The sequence below is a fragment of the Ctenocephalides felis genome, unplaced genomic scaffold (assembly GCF_003426905.1).
Source record: "Ctenocephalides felis isolate EL2017-DRISC unplaced genomic scaffold, ASM342690v1 CF-g0.4_SCAFFOLD_01170, whole genome shotgun sequence".
Classification (NCBI taxonomy): Eukaryota; Metazoa; Arthropoda; class Insecta; order Siphonaptera; family Pulicidae; genus Ctenocephalides; species Ctenocephalides felis.
The window spans coordinates 52,460,714-52,477,572 of record NW_020537324.1 but is presented as its reverse complement, the minus strand read 5'-3'; the positions used below and the strand labels follow the sequence as shown (position 1 = coordinate 52,477,572).

Genomic DNA, 16,859 nt, shown 5'->3' with positions numbered 1-16,859 from the left:
AAGTGACAATTGTGAGAGATTGAAGTTATATTATCTAACACACAAAATTTTTTACTGATTAGATAATTTGTTTGTTATTTACATAAAAATTAGATATGTTTTTATATGAGTTATGTGAAATTACTGATGCCTCATTATCATTTTGATATGAAGATAATGAGAAGATAATGTATGTGAATTGTGTAATTTGTGCAAAATTAATAAATAATCTTAGTCTTGCATTAATTGAAGTAATAATGTTATGTGCAAATGGTGATACGACTTTTAAATTAGGACAATTAAATTAAAACTAAATAATTACATTGACATATTATAGAATAAATATTAATTTAACTTATATGAAAAGAAAAGTTATCATTCATCATACAACGGTTGATGTCCGTTTTGATAAGTCCCGCTTGAACAATGATATCGCAACTAAAAACACATATTTATTTATTATCTCGAATTAATAATACTCATTCGTTTAATGTTCTTGTCTTCCTCAGTCGAATCGAACTCGCAGTAGATTTATATTGAAAAAAATATTGAATATAACAACTGTCACTGGCAGATACTGGCGCATCAAGTTCACGTGCGAGTGATTACCGCCTTGCTTTAAAAAAGGTCATGCGGAATAATTCGAACACTTTTTTAGATCCATAAAAGGTTTTATATGTATATCGTATATTGATTTTTTATTCGATTTATTGTTTCTGTGATAAACCGTGAAGTGTAGTGATGAGTGCCGCGAAACAGCTGGTTCCGCCCGATGGAGGATGGGGCTGGATGGTCGTATTGGGAAGTTCGCTTATTCAAGTAAGTTAATTTGCGTGTAATTTAACTCTTGTGATATTCTTCTTTATGTTAGTTTTTATTAATTATTTATTATTTGATGCCACTATCATATAAAACTTTGTTTCAATGCTGTAGATTGTCCTAAAATTATTAACTAAGAATTTTTCTTCTTAATGTATCCTATTTATTGAAGTTGCGTAAGGTAAGTTATTGTAATCGTCCAAAAATCGAAAGTGAAAAAATTTGCATATCTTCACGATTAAGAGAACATTTTGACATACCTTAGAAAAAATGGATGTATACGTGTGTAAGCAAAAGGATACAGATAATCGAAATTAATTTTTTGAGAAGACAGAGTATCCGCTTTAAATGATTCAAAAACATTCAATTCTTATTGATGAGAAGATGTGTTTTGGCAATAACAGGTCCAGCCGTTACAGAGATAATGAGCTAAAAGTATGAAAAATGACAATTTTTGAGAGGACAAAGTATCCGATTACTTTGATTTAAAGAATAATTTGCTTGTGAAGAAATGTTTGGTGTTTTAGGAAAGCAAAAAAAAATATTTAAAAATTACAAAAAAAATTTTTTTTGAATTACAAAAAATATTCGGATTATAATTTTATTTCTAAAATTAAAAATTCTAACTCACTTATATACTTCGAATAAATAATTTTAACTTCCTAATTCAGTTTATATAATTCTTACAATTAGAAGTATGAGATAAGATTTTTCATTTTAACTCCATTTGATCATGTATTGTTTATTTACGTTTAATGTAAACATATATGAAAGTCATTGTCCAATTTATAAGTTCTTATATTTTTTCTATAAAATCCGAATAATAAAAGTTACTGCATTTATAATAAGCAATTTGAAAATATTTAATATTCCTCGAATATTTCATTACGGTACGGGAAGTTCAAGCATTTTGCTTTAAAGCATGATGCCACGCATTACTAGTTATATTGTTATTTAAAGGTATAATGGTTTTTTAATTTCTTGCATATCGATAATGTTTTTTAACTTAATTAATAATGACACTGACATTCAAAATACATTAATGCAGCAATTAACTGTCATATGTAAGATAAATTTTCTTATTTTCATTTACATATGCATTTTTATTATTTGTAATTTAGTATTTAATACCTGGTGTGGAGTCCACACTGTAGACTATGTAATAACCAAATGAATTGAATAATATTTTAACAGAACTATTATAAAACATTCTTGCCTATTAAAACAAATTATATAAAAATATAAAAAAAAATTATCAAATTTACTTGAATTATAAATCTATCTGCAATATATTTGTTGTTTAAATATGAATACTATAAGTAATTAGTTTATTCTTTATATATAAAATTATCTTTATTATTTTATTTTTATATGATTTTATGTGATTAATTCATAGATGTTGATTGCTTCTTAATATAAAAATAGTAGAGTTAATATTATCCAATATTCATTGAAAATTCAGCCTTCGGTTTGTTAACAGCAAAATGACTGCTGTTTATATAGTTCATATAGCGTCTTCTAAAGTAATTAAAATATTTAAAATAATCAATTATTTAATAGTGATGATTGCAGCAAAATATGTAAACAGAGTATCTCAGTTTATATTGCAAGTCACTCTAATAATATAGAGAATAATATAGAGAGAACAATATCATAAAATAAACAAACTCACTATATGTTTATTTGAATTTATTAATGAAAATAACTATAATATTAATGACTTTAAATGTATTCTTCTAAAGTCTATTACGTCTTTTTATCATAAATAAAGATAACAACATTTCTTACCTAATTTACAATACAGATATAGTCCTACAGATATAGTCCTACAATTTTATCATAATGAATATATTTTGAATCTTAATTGCGATTTATAATCAAACGATTTATTTTGATAAATTCAATAGAAATTGCATCTAGTTAAACGAATCTTTGCAATTTTATCTTATTTGAATGAGAGCCTTATAATTAACATCAACATTGTTGACGAAACATTTTTTGTCAGCAAATTAACCTTTGTAATTTGAAATAACCTTCATTATAAAGGGCTCATTACCATATAAAAAATAATCGAAAATAAAATTTTATAATCTGCGTTTAGAAAAATTGATTTTTGCGAGTATATAAGCAAAACTGGGTTCGGTTGTGCCAAGTTAGGATAGTGGCAATCGTCATAACAGATAAGCTATAATGGATGACGCGGAGAATGATGAAGTATTTTTATTCGAACAAATTTATATTATTGTATTGCTCTACATTTACATAATCTTTAGACAAAATTTCTTTTGAAGAGCCAAAAGTAAGTTTTTTGTTCGATTTCTTTTAATATTAACTGTTACTTGTATACAGATTCTTTTGTTTGTTATTTTGCTGTAAGTGGAACATTATTAGTTCATTACTAGCAATTAGTTTTGTTTTATGTGACATATATATGTTAAAAAATGTATTTCATGCTTTTTTGTGTGAAATTCAAACAGATGAAGAAGAATCCAACTGAACTACGACAAATTACTAAAGAGAAAGGAATATGCAAATTCAATACCAGTAAATTAAAGATTTCATAAAGATTTATTGTTTTAAAAACATTGCTTCATTATATACTGTTATATTATATTCATAAGCACTGTTTAAATGATTATATTGTGTTGTGTTACATATTTCTGGCAATAAAAGTCGTATAAAACATTTTGGTGTTTATAGCTATTATTTTTTAACTCATTTTTATGTCTGATTAATTAATAATTAATAATAATCCATCGTATTTAAGGACTGTATTTCAGTATTTCCTTGTAGAGAAACGTTCAAACTGCCATTTAATTTACTTTATTCCCGGCTAACTGATAAATTTGAAAAATTAATACTGTTCACAAAAAAAGTGTCACAACCGTACCCAATCCTATATTAATATAGGTTTATTTTCGTAGATGAGTTATGAATTATTTTTATATTATTCTAAATATAATAAGTGTTTAATTATAACTTTATATAGTGAGAACAGAACTGATTATAGCTTTTAATAATATGCATAATTATTACCATTTTATATACTGTGGCAGCATTCTATCGTTTGCATTTTCTAATTTAAACTTCTTATCTTATACTTATATTGAGTTGTGTACAATCTTGCAAGAATAATTTATATCTAAATAAATGAGTGATTTTTACTATAGTGATAGTCGCGACACTTACCATTTCTCCAAAAGGTTGAATTTTTAAAGTATTTATTAATTTGCAGGCATTTACATGCAAAAATCCGAATTTTATATAAGATTATTCATAGTGATTAAAATAGCCAAATAATTTCTGAAACTTTGAAAAAAAAATTTTTATATTTTTCTAGAGGTTTATTATTATAATATTACTCATATGTTACATTTTTTTAAATTATTGATGAAAAATTACAATTTTTTTATTTTTATTGAATTCTATTTAATCATTTAATTAAATCAATCATTTTTATTAAATTGCCTTAGGGCAAGTTATAGTAATCGCAAAAAAATCGAAAATGAAATTTTTTATTTATCTTTACGTTGCAAAACCTTCTGAACATTTTGGCATACATTAGAAAAGATGGGTGTATGTGTGTGTGTGCGTATATGTGTATGTGTTTGCGATTTGAATAATTTAGAAAACATTCGATTCGTATTGATAAGGAGACGTGCTGATTAGTTTTTGGCGAAGGCAGGTCTAGCCGTTCCAAAGATTTAGCGCAAAAAGTGCCAAAAACGGTCTCTGACGGAAAAAAGTTTCGAATTTCCAAAATATGTATTTTGAAATAAATATTTCTTCAAAAAATCTTTTTTTTTCAAAAAAAAGTAAATTTTTGTCAAAAATTTATAGTTTCTAAAAATTTAATTTTTTCAGAATAAATTTTTTCAAAAATGTTAATCTTTTTAAAAAAAATATATTTTTTGGTACAGGAAGTTCCACCAATTTGCCTTAAGGCGCGATGCCACGCGCCCTACTAGTTAATTAATTTATTTAATCATTAATTTAAATAAGCTTAGCTTCACACCACTACTTTCTTTCAGGTAGGTTGGCTAGGTAATTAGCTGACGGTAAGATTAATTTATACCATCACGATAAGAAGTGATCATCGATTATTTACTAACAATCTATAGCTATCTATATGAGGAAACATTCATTACCCCCTACCACTTTTGATGTTACAACTACGTTTAAATTTACAAAATCATATTTTATGTTAGAAACGAATCTTTAGATATAATATTTCGTTAATAGATTCTATTAATGAATAAGCAATTATAAAAAACAAGTTACTGTTTTGACAGACTCTAGTGATGCCCATGGGACATGTGTTTGGTTTAATATTCGCCCAAAGATTTGCTACCATGGGCCTGTCCGCTACCGACGTGTCCGTATTGATGAACGCGAACGCAGCAACGGGTATGCTACTTGGGCTGCTGAATGGTCCTCTGCTTAAACTGATCGGGTACCGCGCTCTTGGACTCCTCGGAGGATTCATGATAAGCGGAGGAATTATGCTGAGTGCATTCGCTACGAGTTTTACCCAACTCCTCCTGACTTTCGGGCTAATCATGTGTTAGTTGAAAAATGGTATACCTATGTGATTATACATACTTTATATTTAACGATATCTAACAATATTTTAAGAAGCGGGCACATTTTATTTTCATTAGTAATGCAACCGATTTGATTATGAATATGCTAGAGAATTATTAATTAGTCAGTTAACTCCATTGAACTTCATTAAAAATTAAGCACTGTTTTGTTACGTTAGGATCGAGCCATGGCATGTGAATTTGTCAATCAAAGAATGCTATTGGATGATGGGTTTATTTTAAAAAGATTAAAATAAATTGTATAATTAGTATATATTCCTTTGATTAACATGAACACATAAAACATAAAATACAACTTTTCAAATTAGGTGAGTCGCTGTAGGGCATCGGGCATGCATTAGAGAAAGTCCCTTAGTGGCGGACACCTAAGGTTATTTATAAATAAATCAAAAAATATTTTACAAAATGTTTATTAAAATATGATTTATGTTAGATAACAAAGTTAGAAATCAAACTAAGTTAACAAAACCGCGATATTTGCTAGAAAATGATTAATACTATCAATCAAAATTTGGTATCAAAAATTATGACTTTAAACAGTGGCACCTAACACCGGACATTTCAAAATAACCTGCATTGATCACATATGTAGCCATCTCCACATTCTGCAATGTCTGCACATGTGTCTTTGACAAATATTCTTAGATATTGGAAAAAAAGTCACTATCCATCCACCCTTTTGCCCGGGCCACAGCGATACACTCAGCTGGTGCACTCACCGTTAGCTTTTCATTCTTTGACTTGGAAATACGAAAAACGTTACGTTAGCACTCATACAGAACAAAATTAAAAATTGGTATAAATTACGTAAATTCTCACAAGAAATCCCCGGCACTAAACGACTGACTTAGTGTCCGGCACTAAAGGACGACTTAGTGTCCGGTGCTAAGGGACAGGCAATTTTGTTCATTTGGTGGCACCTACTAAAATTGTTCAAAAGATCTAATAATATTCTACCATTTTAAGAATAACGATCAAGTACAACTTTTATCTTTGCATACCACTCAAATGTAAATGCATAAATATGCTAGAATTACTTCCATTGATATTTAGATGACGCCATGATTTTGCGTCTGAAACAGGAAAGGGTTGCGTCCGCCGTGCATAACAGGCGAGGCTGGGCGCGTGGTCATGTACCTGTGTGCCCCCCATGCCCCCTTCACTTGTATTTTGAAATGAAAATATTTATAATTGCTTAAAAAATACATATTAAATAGAGTGTCCAGCGCTAGATGCCGTCCGGCGTTACGGGACTTCTTCCTACATGTTGCCAGTTTTCTTTCTGGTCGAATTTTTCTGTACCTATACCAATGCGTAATTTTTCCTTTCACCAATGTGTCTATGCGTCGCAACGTTTGTCGTAGCCAGTATAAAACTAATTTCCGTGTCTAATGTTTTTTTTTGTATTCACGTCGTTTATATACTGTTACTGTTTACTTGTATCAAAATGTTACATTTAAAACGAAACGCTGATATGTGATAAATATTAAGAAGCAAAAATTCCGACCATGAAAAAAGCTGGCAATATGGGTTTTCCCTTTACACTGTATCTCAGGAAAAAGATTTTGAAGAAAGTTAGAGATCCTCATATTATTCATACTCGATGCCCTATGCCATCTCGTCTGAATCCAGTTCTTGTAGTTGCATATTTTTGATTAACATCTGTAAACATTATAAACTGCTAAGGTTTTCAAATATTGCAACAATTATCTGAAATTGTTGATATTTTTAATTTATTTCATTCTAGTATAACCTGAAAGTATACTAAATATTTTGAAGTGCAAAAATTCTTTTACTTTATTACGACAATTCCAATTTGAATAGTCATTGGTTTATAAGCATTACAAATATACTGAAAAAATGTTGATACTACTTAACAACCAATGTACTTGTCACTAACAGCTAACAGATAATAATCATATTTTAAACTGTATTTTATAGTTAATATTTCATATTACAATTTCATTATTGTAATCGAACCTAAAACTTGTAATTATTTACTATATTAATTAAATTATACAGACGTGCTGTAGTGCCTGAATAGAGACAGATTTTGAATGAAAGCAGATGATTTAGGTCAGACGATAACTTTATATATATATATATATATATATATATATATATATATTATACTGTAAATCAATTAATAATTATATAATTTGTTTTCGAAATGTTTCTAAATGATTTTTTTGTATGAAATTAGCTCTGGGCGGAATGGTGCTGATGACTGCATTCTCAACTGCAGTTAACTTGTATTTTAAGGAAAAACTGAATAGAGCTACTAGCATTACTGTTACACTTTCAGGTAATTATATTTACTCAATTCATTGGTTTTCAGATTAGAGCTATTAAATGATTTACTATAACATCTCTCGTCTCACCGCGTTTTACAGAAAGTATATGTGTTGTAAGTATTTTTTATGTAATCTCAATAATAATGCTTAAGAAGATTGTCTATAAATTCTTAAACATCTATAATTCTTAAACTTAAACAATTTATTTATTAGTCTCTTGATTTAGCGAGTTTCTTTACAAACCCACGCAGATATAAAAAAAAATTAATATTTTTAGATAATTTATTTATATTAGGGAATAATATACATATGCAAATGAAAATATATTGTTTTATAATTTGTTGCAAAACATACAAACACGACGAGATGTTATAAAATAATACATACATATTTGGCATTGTGGGCCGGCGGTGGCGATATCGGTTAGAGCGTGGGCTAGCAGCAACTAGTCCCAGGTTCGCTTGATCGATTCCCGCTACCGCCGTAGCCCGACATCAGGCAGCTTTGATGTCAAATTTCCACTTGGGATTATAGATCACAATATAATTCCAAGTGGAAATCGTCCTTCGTGGACATAGCTGCAACATCCAATCATATGCAACTATTAGACGTAAGAGCTAATATCAAAAATATCCCACACATAAGAGAATGGTTAATCGATGGATTGCCTCTCATGAAATAAAGTAGTATTAAGTCGTTAACCAACAGCTTATAGAATATATAGAAGTTCTGATTGCTGTTCAAACAATAATAATAATAATAATAATAATAATATTTGGCATTGTGACTAATAGTTCAAGAAACCCTAATCTAGAACGTTTCTAGATTCTATTCTCAAATTCACATATTTTATAAGTATCCTATTCCTAAGTATAATGCTATTTTAAATTCACTTATAGCACTAATGTCTTCCGTCTTTTAAAACTATTAGTTGCCATCTTTGCAAGTGGGTAAGGGATTTCATTATATTGTTAGCAATTCCTTAGTACTTATCTATATTATGTGTCATTACAATTGTGATTTAAATAAATTTTGTGTAGATACTTTGATAAATAAATATATAGTTTATTATTTGGCTACTTTCTAGAACCATTCGAGTAGTACTAAACAATGTGGCTGCATTCTCAAGTTAAACATATTAACTAACTATAATAGTATTAGTAATATTATTGTTGGAGGTTGGAGCTTTAACAAAAAATACCTCGTTATTACACCTCCAATTTAGAAGATTGATTTCATATAATTCAATTTTGGTCTATTAATTATTATATTTTATGAAAATGTTTATTATTTTGATATCCAGTTTATCCTCTAGTTTTGTTTTGCAATTTAAGTTCCTCGCTTTCCAGCATCGGTTTAATTAAAACGCCTTCTATACACGCATATAGCTGAAACTTCTATCAAACGAGTTATATCAGTGAGGTACTCTTTTAATTTAAAATGTTCATATATGTTTTCGATGTTATATATCTAATTTTGTTTTTATTGCGTGCTGTCCATCGCGCAAATGTTCAATCCGCTCTAAAATGTTTATTTGATGTGCCTTTTGCAGCTCTGGGTCCAATATTTTTCCCTTATTTTATCACCGGTTTGATGAGCCACTATGGTGCTTTTGGATGTATCCTGATATTGGGCGCAATATCGACGCACACGATAATGGCCGCATTACTCCTGCAACCAGTCGAATGGCACATGAAGAAAATACCGACGACGAATGTCGCGAATAAAATCGACAATAATGGGTCGGAACAGAGGACGGAAACATCCACAGGAAAGCCGACACAAAATAGGTTTCTGATCAATGATATAATATATTTTCATTCCAAATATGTTCTATTGTTGCAAAAACAAGTAAATATAAATATTTTCCATACAATAGTGTTGTGTGGAAAATAATACGGATGACTTGAGTATACTCAATTAAACTAGCAGCGCCACGTGTATTTTTTTTTAATGGCATATGGTACATTTTTCTATTATTAGTACCAAATAGGTACTAAATAATCCGAATCGATTTTTAATATGTGCTAATTTGGTCTTAGCTTAAGAGATGCAATGTTAGCATTGAATTAGATTTTATGTCTTAACTAACTTTAGTTACAAAGTCTTTAGAAGATTATATGAACAGTGGCGGATCCAGGAGGGGGTCACGGGGGTCATGACCCCCCCCTGAGCCTGTTTTAGTACATTGATAAAACATTAATTCAACAACAAGATTACTTCATAATGATTTTATTTATGTATTTTGTTACCAAACTCTTTTTATAACTTGAATATTTAACTTATTATAGACGAAAGGCGGAGTCAAAGACTCCTAAAATTTAAGAATCTTCTAATCGTATTGCGAATATATGATGTACCTATACATAGTTTACATATATCATCTCATCATTACATATATCATCATCAGTCTATACATAGTTTTGAATTAGGTATTACAGTTTGAGAAAAAAATTTCATTCAAAAATCAAAAAAATAAGCTAATTGTGAGTGGGCCTTAGGCATGAACTTTCTGTAATCCCTAACATCTGTAAAATAAACGACTTAATATATAAATAATGAATTTAGAGAAGTATACCTAATGCTGTAAACTATTTTGAAGTGATAAAATAATGCAATTTTTTTAATATAGTAGTTATTTTTAACTTCCTGAAGGAGAAGTTTGTTTTCTGATTCGCTAATTTTATGTTTTTTCGACGTTTCAAGCCATTCTGATTTTTCATTCAAATCTAATTTGGAAAAAGTGTGCGTGTGTGTGTGAACAGATTTTTTGCCGTAAATCGACGTTTTCTCAAAAAAGACTGAAAGATCGATTTCAAAAATTTAAAAGCCATTCGATGCCCCTCGATAAGGACTATTGTTTGTCAGTTTTGTGCAACAATCGGCCAAGCCGTTTCTTTATAAATAGCAGAGAAGTTAAAAGATTTTCGTCCACGTTTCAGACCGCAATTCTCAATCGATTTTGAAAATTCAAAAACCGTTCGAAAGATATTGGTTGGAAATCGTGTTGATGAGTTTTTGGCCGGGCCGTTCTCTTGTAATAAAGTGTTAAAAAAAATTTTCGACTTTTATGAATTTCTATTTACGGTAGATACCATAGGCTTATAGATCATACTAAAATATCACGATCCTACGACAAGTCGTTTATTTTTAAAAATACGTCAAAGTTTGCAAAAATTAGTATCGTTTTTTTGGCATTTGTCAAAATTAAATCTTTTATCGACGTTTGCTCAAAACCGCCTGAACCCATTTCAGAAATTTAAAAGCCAATCGATTTATTTTGATGTGGATTATCTTTTCTCAGTTTTGTGCGACGATCGACCGAGCCGTTTCTTTGTAATTTGCAAAAAGGTGTTAAACTTTTTGCCCATATTTAAGCTTATACTACCGAATCGATTTTAAAAAATCAAAAACTGTTCGAAAGAAATTAGTTGGGAAGGTGAAAATCTACCGAGCCATTTTCTTGTAATTAACTGTTGAAAAAAAAATTAAGCCGATTTTTATGAATTTTTTTTTGGCGATATATATCATGGTCTTATACAACTTACTGAATTATTATGGCCTTACGACAAGTAGTTTTATTTTAAAAATTCATCAAAGTTTGAGAAAATAAGTAGTTTTTTGACGTTTTTTTAAATTAAAATTAGACGATTTACTTGGTATAACGATAGAGTACTTGTTCTTAACATACTAAACCATTAAAGTCCTACGGAAACTGGTCCAATTACGAAAATTTTTGATTTTTAAAAATTTGCTTTTAGAAAATTCGGAGTATTTTCGTTAACGTATTCGTTCTTTTCAATTATGTGTAGTAAATCCACCCGGAATACTTTTAACCACTCATAAGTTAATTTATTTTTTATTGATTAAGTCGATCATTTACACATATCGGGAAGTTCATGTAACTTGCTTCAAGGCAAAATATCAATAAATAGTTGAAAAATGGTTTAAACATTATACATTGGTGGAAAACGAACACATACGAAATACTGAGCCGAATATGTATTTCGCGCGGTGAATTTTCTAAAAGCGCGGCCAAATAATCCAAACTTTAATTATCATAAGTAAACCACTTGTCACTGGCCTTAATATAGTTTAGTATGTTCATTTAGAGCAGAATCTCTATCGCCATGCAAAATTTAACTAAAATCACAAAAAAATTAACAATCTATTATGAAAAAGAAACAATTTGGCCGATCTTCTCAAAAAACCATTTATTAAAACGGTTAAGAATTTTTGACAAAAACATGGACGATAATTTTTGCACTTTTATGCCAATAGTAAAGAATCGGATCAACCAATCGACTCACAAAACTAATCAAAGGTCAAATATTGAACCACATCAAAGGCGCAGATTATTTTTAAAAAAATGCATATATATGTAAGGAGGGTCCAAATTAATTATGAGCAATTATATTGTGAAAACTAAACGAAAAACATAACAAATAAGACACATTGAACAAAGAACTATCTGACTATGTTTATGTTTATGTTTAGTACATCTCCCAGCTATCTCATTACTGTAGAAATGTGTTTTTTGCTGTTTTTCAAAAATTTGTCACTTGTTTTTTTTTACCCCATGGGCGCGGTAAAATCGGACGACGAGAGAACAAACAATCTAATGTATTATTTTTAATTTTAATGGAATTTAACGAAATAATAGGAACATTATTCAGCCAACGCAAAATATAACTTTTATGAATAAATTTTTTACAAAGATGACTCTGTATATAACCTTGATTTGGTATTTTGTCCAAAATATTCATCAGCAGAGTTGGAAAAAATATTTATTTAATTTATCTCTTGTAAAAATGCTTTTTTAAACGTCGTAAGAATCAATGGGATGGCTGGTTGTACAATTTTTCCCTCTACTTTCAAATATTGTTGTTAAGAAATCTTTAAAACTTTACTTGTTTTTGTTGAGATATCGGTGATAGACCTTTCTACCTGCGGATCTTTAAGCCCCGCTCTATCTCTTATATATATATATATATATATATATATATATATAATTTGTTACATACTAAAAACTTTTCAATTATGACCCCCCCCCTGGCGCCGAAGCTGGATCCGCCACTGTATATGAACGCAGCAGAAACTATTTGTGCGTGATATCGTGCCTTACGGCAAATTGCTGAAACCGTACAATTGATTTTTTTAAGAAAAACTTCAAAGTTTTTTGAAAACTTTGAACCTTTTCTTCAAAACAATCATTGCGTAGCTGTTTTAGAGACGAAATAACGAAGCGCGTTAACACCGCGCTGCAGCCTATCAGGTAAACATTGGTACGGAACCCATAGAAATGGAACAAAATGTGTACTAATTATAATTTGATGTGCCTATGTCTATTGTCTAAATGTTCTAAATCGGACGCTCCCTTATCTCAAAAAAGCAATTACTATTTTGGCTTTTTTTCCCGTATCTTCGAAACGGTTGTACCTGCCTTTGCCAAAAACTAATCAACACGTCTTTCCACTAATAGGAATTAAATATTTTTAAGTTCCCGAAGGATAAGTTATTGTAATCGTCCAAAAATCGAAATTGAAAATTTTTGCATTTCTCGACGGTTTGAAGGTTTCTGAACATTTTGGCATATCTCAGTAAAAATGGATGTTTGTGTGTATGTACGTATGGATATAATTTTTCAGTAACGTTTTCGGGCGCACGGATCAACCGATTTCAATGGTTCAAAAAACATTCAATTCCTATTGATAGGGAGATGTGCTGATTAGTTTTTGGAAAGGCAGGTGCAGCAGTTACGGAGATAAAGAGCAAAGAGTGCAGAAAATAGAAATAGAGTTTTTGAGAGAACGGAGCATCCGATTCGAATGATCTAAAAAAACATTCAATTATTAATGATTGGGAGAAGTGGTCATTTCAAAGATACAGATTTAAATGTGCAAAATCTAAATGTGTAAATAATTGATTTTGGGGAAAAAAATTGTAGCAAATTTTTTTTTCAATTTTTTTTTTCAGACAATTCTTTTTTGCAAAAATAATTCAGATTTTATTTTTAATTCTGACTAAAGTTCTAATATGCTTTAAACAAATAATTTCAACTTTGCAATTCAGTTTATATAATTCTTATAAATATTAGGAAATGTTACAATATTTATGAGAAATGAAAACTGAAAACTGAAAACATTCAATATTCCTCGAACATTTCGTTACAGTACGGGAAGTTCCAGCAATTTTCCTTAAGGCATGATGCCATACACCCCACTAGTTTAAATTATTCATATCGGTTGATCCGTTCTCCCAAATTCGTCGTCGAAAATTTGCACCCGCACATACACACATTTTTTTATGCTTAGAAATAACTATTTATTCATTTTTATAATCATTTTTTCTAATGTATGCCAGAATGTTGAGAAACTTTGGAATCGTAAAGATATATAAATAATTTTATTTTCGATTTTTTGCGATTACTATGTAACTTACTCTACGGGAAGTTTTAAATATGAATGCAATAACAAGAGTTCAGCGCAAAACAACTTTGAAATAGCATATTGTTTTCGATAAAATGTTATATAAATTAGTTTTCAATAATATTGGCGTTTTCCGTACTTTTCATTATCATGGAATGCTAGTCTTTAATATAACTTCATAACATCTTTATCTAATCATTCCCTAAAATGATTAATAATATATGAAGGGTATAGACTTGCTTAGAGTTAATTGTAAAATCTCCTCTTTTATTCACAAATATTTGATAAGCAATTTTATTAATTGAAATTACGTTTGATAAAAAATTTGATTTATTATAATTTATGAATTCTTTTATGGAATCGAAATTTTCATAAATAATTGAAACTGTTTTTACTTGTTTTAAAATGGTAAAATTATATTAATATTTTTGCAACAATGATTGTTGGATAGATTTTGAAAATGTGATAAAATACATTTATTTACAACAAATAAAAGCCTAATAATTTGATTTTTATAGTAAAAAGCATTTATTAACATTTTAATTCAATATCAAAGTTGTTGAAAATAATGCATGTTGATTTCGAATCTTCAAATAAATAAAATCCACAAAATGAGAAATATTTACTTGAAAAATCACAATGGATCGTTTAATATAAAATTATGTTTTGAACATTTTCTATAATGACTAAATCTTTGTAAATCCAAAGATGCCATAATAGAAATTACAGTATCAAACGTTAAAATATTAGCATTATTTATAACATCGTAAATCAAATAACGAGTTTAAGCAAGAAATTGAACTTGTATACCAAGAAGTAAAAATTACTAAGATTATATAAATAAAACAAAAATCCCAATAATTCTTCAATACAATTTGTTTATAGTATAGTCAGTCATAAACTTCAAATAGATCAAGTAACAAGAGATATAAGGTTATTTAAATTAACTATATATCTCTTGTTACTTCAGCAATAAAATGCATGTAAAATATAAGTCAAACAATTCTTTAATTTTTCTTTTTACATGCATTTGATTCAGATGCAGAAGAATCATATAAAAATATGATTATTGGTTCATATTGATTATTTTGTAGAATTTACTGATAGTATTAGCTAATAATTCACATGAATCATATAAAATTTCAGTACCCACTAGTAATCGGTGCCAAATAGTTGTGCGTTTATATTTGTGATTTTTATGTGATTAATGTAATGAAATAAAATCTTCTTTATTTAATCATTTAATCAGTTACTAAACATATGTTGTCATAATAATGGTTTAGTTATTAATGAATTTTACTTTTATAACTTTTTTCTCAAATAATTATCCTTCGTAAATTGATGTGGTACAAAATTATTATATTTCTAATTGCAAACAAGAGACAGTAAATCATCTCTTGATTGAAGAAAAAATTAAATAGCCCAAACCGTACTATAGTAGCCCATATGTTGCTTATCGGTTTCTCCAGTATTATCGCCAATATACAGAATCCATCATGTAATGACATCCACATATAGGATCAATCTATTATATGTCAAAAGTTAGACATTTACATATAATTGCTTGTATGTTATGTCCATATCTCGCCATTGTTTAATAAATTCCCTAATCCGCAGATCCAACACACAGTCGACGTGCCGGATTCGCAGAGCTATAGCGGCTGTTGTCAAGTTCCTAGATTTGGACATATTAACTGACAGTGTTGTACTGAATGTGCTTTTGGGAATGGTCCTCACCATATTCGTAGATATCAACTTCGCTCAAATAACGCCGTTTGTGATGCAGGATCTGTCTTTTAGCTCCAATGACATTGCGTTTTTCATGACAGTTATATCAACTGTTGACATCTTTGGTAGATTTATTAGTCCGTTCATAGACGAGTATTTGAAATTTGGAGCAAAGAAAATGATGATGATCACTTTGGCGCTTATGATTCCTATCAGAATGGGTAAGTTTAAAGTAATAATCGATCAAATTTGAATATTTTGATCGTTATAATAAGATATTAAATACGAGTATATATGTGCTTAGATTTTTCATATTAGGTGTATTAGGGTGGTTCCTAATATGGACATTTTTGAATTTCCTTGCTGCCAAGGGCTCAAATGGTTCCAAATTGATAAAAAACAATTCTCTCAAAGTTTTAGCTCTTAATATTGTTTTTTAGATAGTGTGCAATTCAATCAAAGTTTTGTATGGAAATAGTATGAAAAAAAAATTTTAAAATGTGTTTAGATATTATTTAGCGAACAAATATTCAAAATTAGTCGCTAGGTTATACCTAAGAATTTTTTTTTAATTTTCAAATTTTTTTCCATGCTATTTCCATACAAAGTATTGATTGATTGAATTGCGCACTATCTAAAAGTTAATATTAAGAGCTAAAACTTTCAGAGAATTGTTTTTTATTAATTTGGAACCATTTGAGCCCTTGGGAGCAAGGCAATTCGAAAATGTCCATAAGGACCACCCTAAGATGTATACGTATAAATAAAGATTTGATAGATTAACACTAAACCGACCAACGCTAGTCAAATTGACTGTTTCAGACCTTCAAACTTAAATGTTTTTGAACGTTAAAATGCCATTATCAAACTATATGACAATTTTTAAAATTTATTTATAAAATTTTTCTTCACTCTTTGATTCTAGTTATTCTTTCTATTTTCCGAAAAAAAATTGCTATGTGGCCTAACTACCGCGGTTGGTCAATTTGACCTGTGGAAAATAATGT

General features: G+C 29.1%; 1 protein-coding gene across 1 annotated transcript in view; it reads left to right on the top strand.

Moving 5' to 3' along the window:
* The first annotated feature begins 550 nt into the window (after positions 1-550).
* The window catches only part of LOC113367372 (monocarboxylate transporter 13-like), a 221,972-nt gene continuing 205,663 nt past the window's right edge, over positions 551-16,859 (top strand). The window contains exons 1-5 of the mRNA XM_026608983.1: positions 551-798; positions 5,091-5,361; positions 7,606-7,707; positions 9,249-9,486; positions 15,742-16,073. Of these exons, the coding sequence (XP_026464768.1) occupies positions 721-798; positions 5,091-5,361; positions 7,606-7,707; positions 9,249-9,486; positions 15,742-16,073 (1,021 nt within the window). The 5' untranslated portion in view covers positions 551-720. The remainder of the gene's footprint in view (positions 799-5,090; positions 5,362-7,605; positions 7,708-9,248; positions 9,487-15,741; positions 16,074-16,859) is intronic.